At 54.2% G+C, this 574-nt stretch overlaps 1 protein-coding gene across 1 annotated transcript in view; it reads left to right on the forward strand.

Moving 5' to 3' along the window:
• Positions 1-251: 251 nt before the first annotated feature.
• LOC109392610 (40S ribosomal protein S7-like) overlaps positions 252-574 on the forward strand; it is a 40,207-nt gene continuing 39,884 nt past the window's right edge. The window contains exon 1 of the mRNA XM_019661203.1: positions 252-568. Coding sequence (XP_019516748.1) covers positions 284-568 — 285 coding nt within the window. The 5' untranslated portion in view covers positions 252-283. The remainder of the gene's footprint in view (positions 569-574) is intronic.

Below are 574 nucleotides of genomic sequence, written 5' to 3' on the forward strand. Positions count from 1 at the left end.
CTGCACCATCTGGCCCCTTCCCCCTTCCTTTCATTCCCTGGATTCTAGCCACACCCCTTGTCATGGTTTTACATACATGCCAAGCATGTTCTCACCTCAGGGACTCTGTGCTGGCTGGGACCTCTTCCTGGAATGGCCCTCTCCCTGCTCTTTGCAGGTTAGCTCCTTCTTAGCCGTCGGATGTCAGCTCCAATGTCACCACCTCTTTGAAGCCCTCCCTGACCACCCCTTCTAAAATGGGCCATCCCGCTCTTCCCAAGCCGGCACTCACCCTGGAAACGCCATGTTCAGCTCGAGCGCGAAGATTGTGAAGCCCAACGGCGAGAAGCCGGACGAGTTCGAGTCCGGCATCTCCCAGGCGCTACTCGAGCTAGAGATGAACTCGGACCTCAAAGCGCAGCTTCGAGAGCTGAACATAACGGCGGCCAAGGAAATTGAAGTTGGTGGTGGTCGGAAAGCTATTATAATCTTCGTTCCTGTTCCTCAACTGAAATCCTTCCAGAAAATCCAAGTCCGGCTGGTCCGCGAATTAGAGAAAAAGTTCAGTGGGAAGCACGTTGTCTTCATCGCTCAG

This window comes from Hipposideros armiger, unplaced genomic scaffold (assembly GCF_001890085.2).
Source record: "Hipposideros armiger isolate ML-2016 unplaced genomic scaffold, ASM189008v1 scaffold_11, whole genome shotgun sequence".
NCBI classification, from domain to species: Eukaryota; Metazoa; Chordata; class Mammalia; order Chiroptera; family Hipposideridae; genus Hipposideros; species Hipposideros armiger.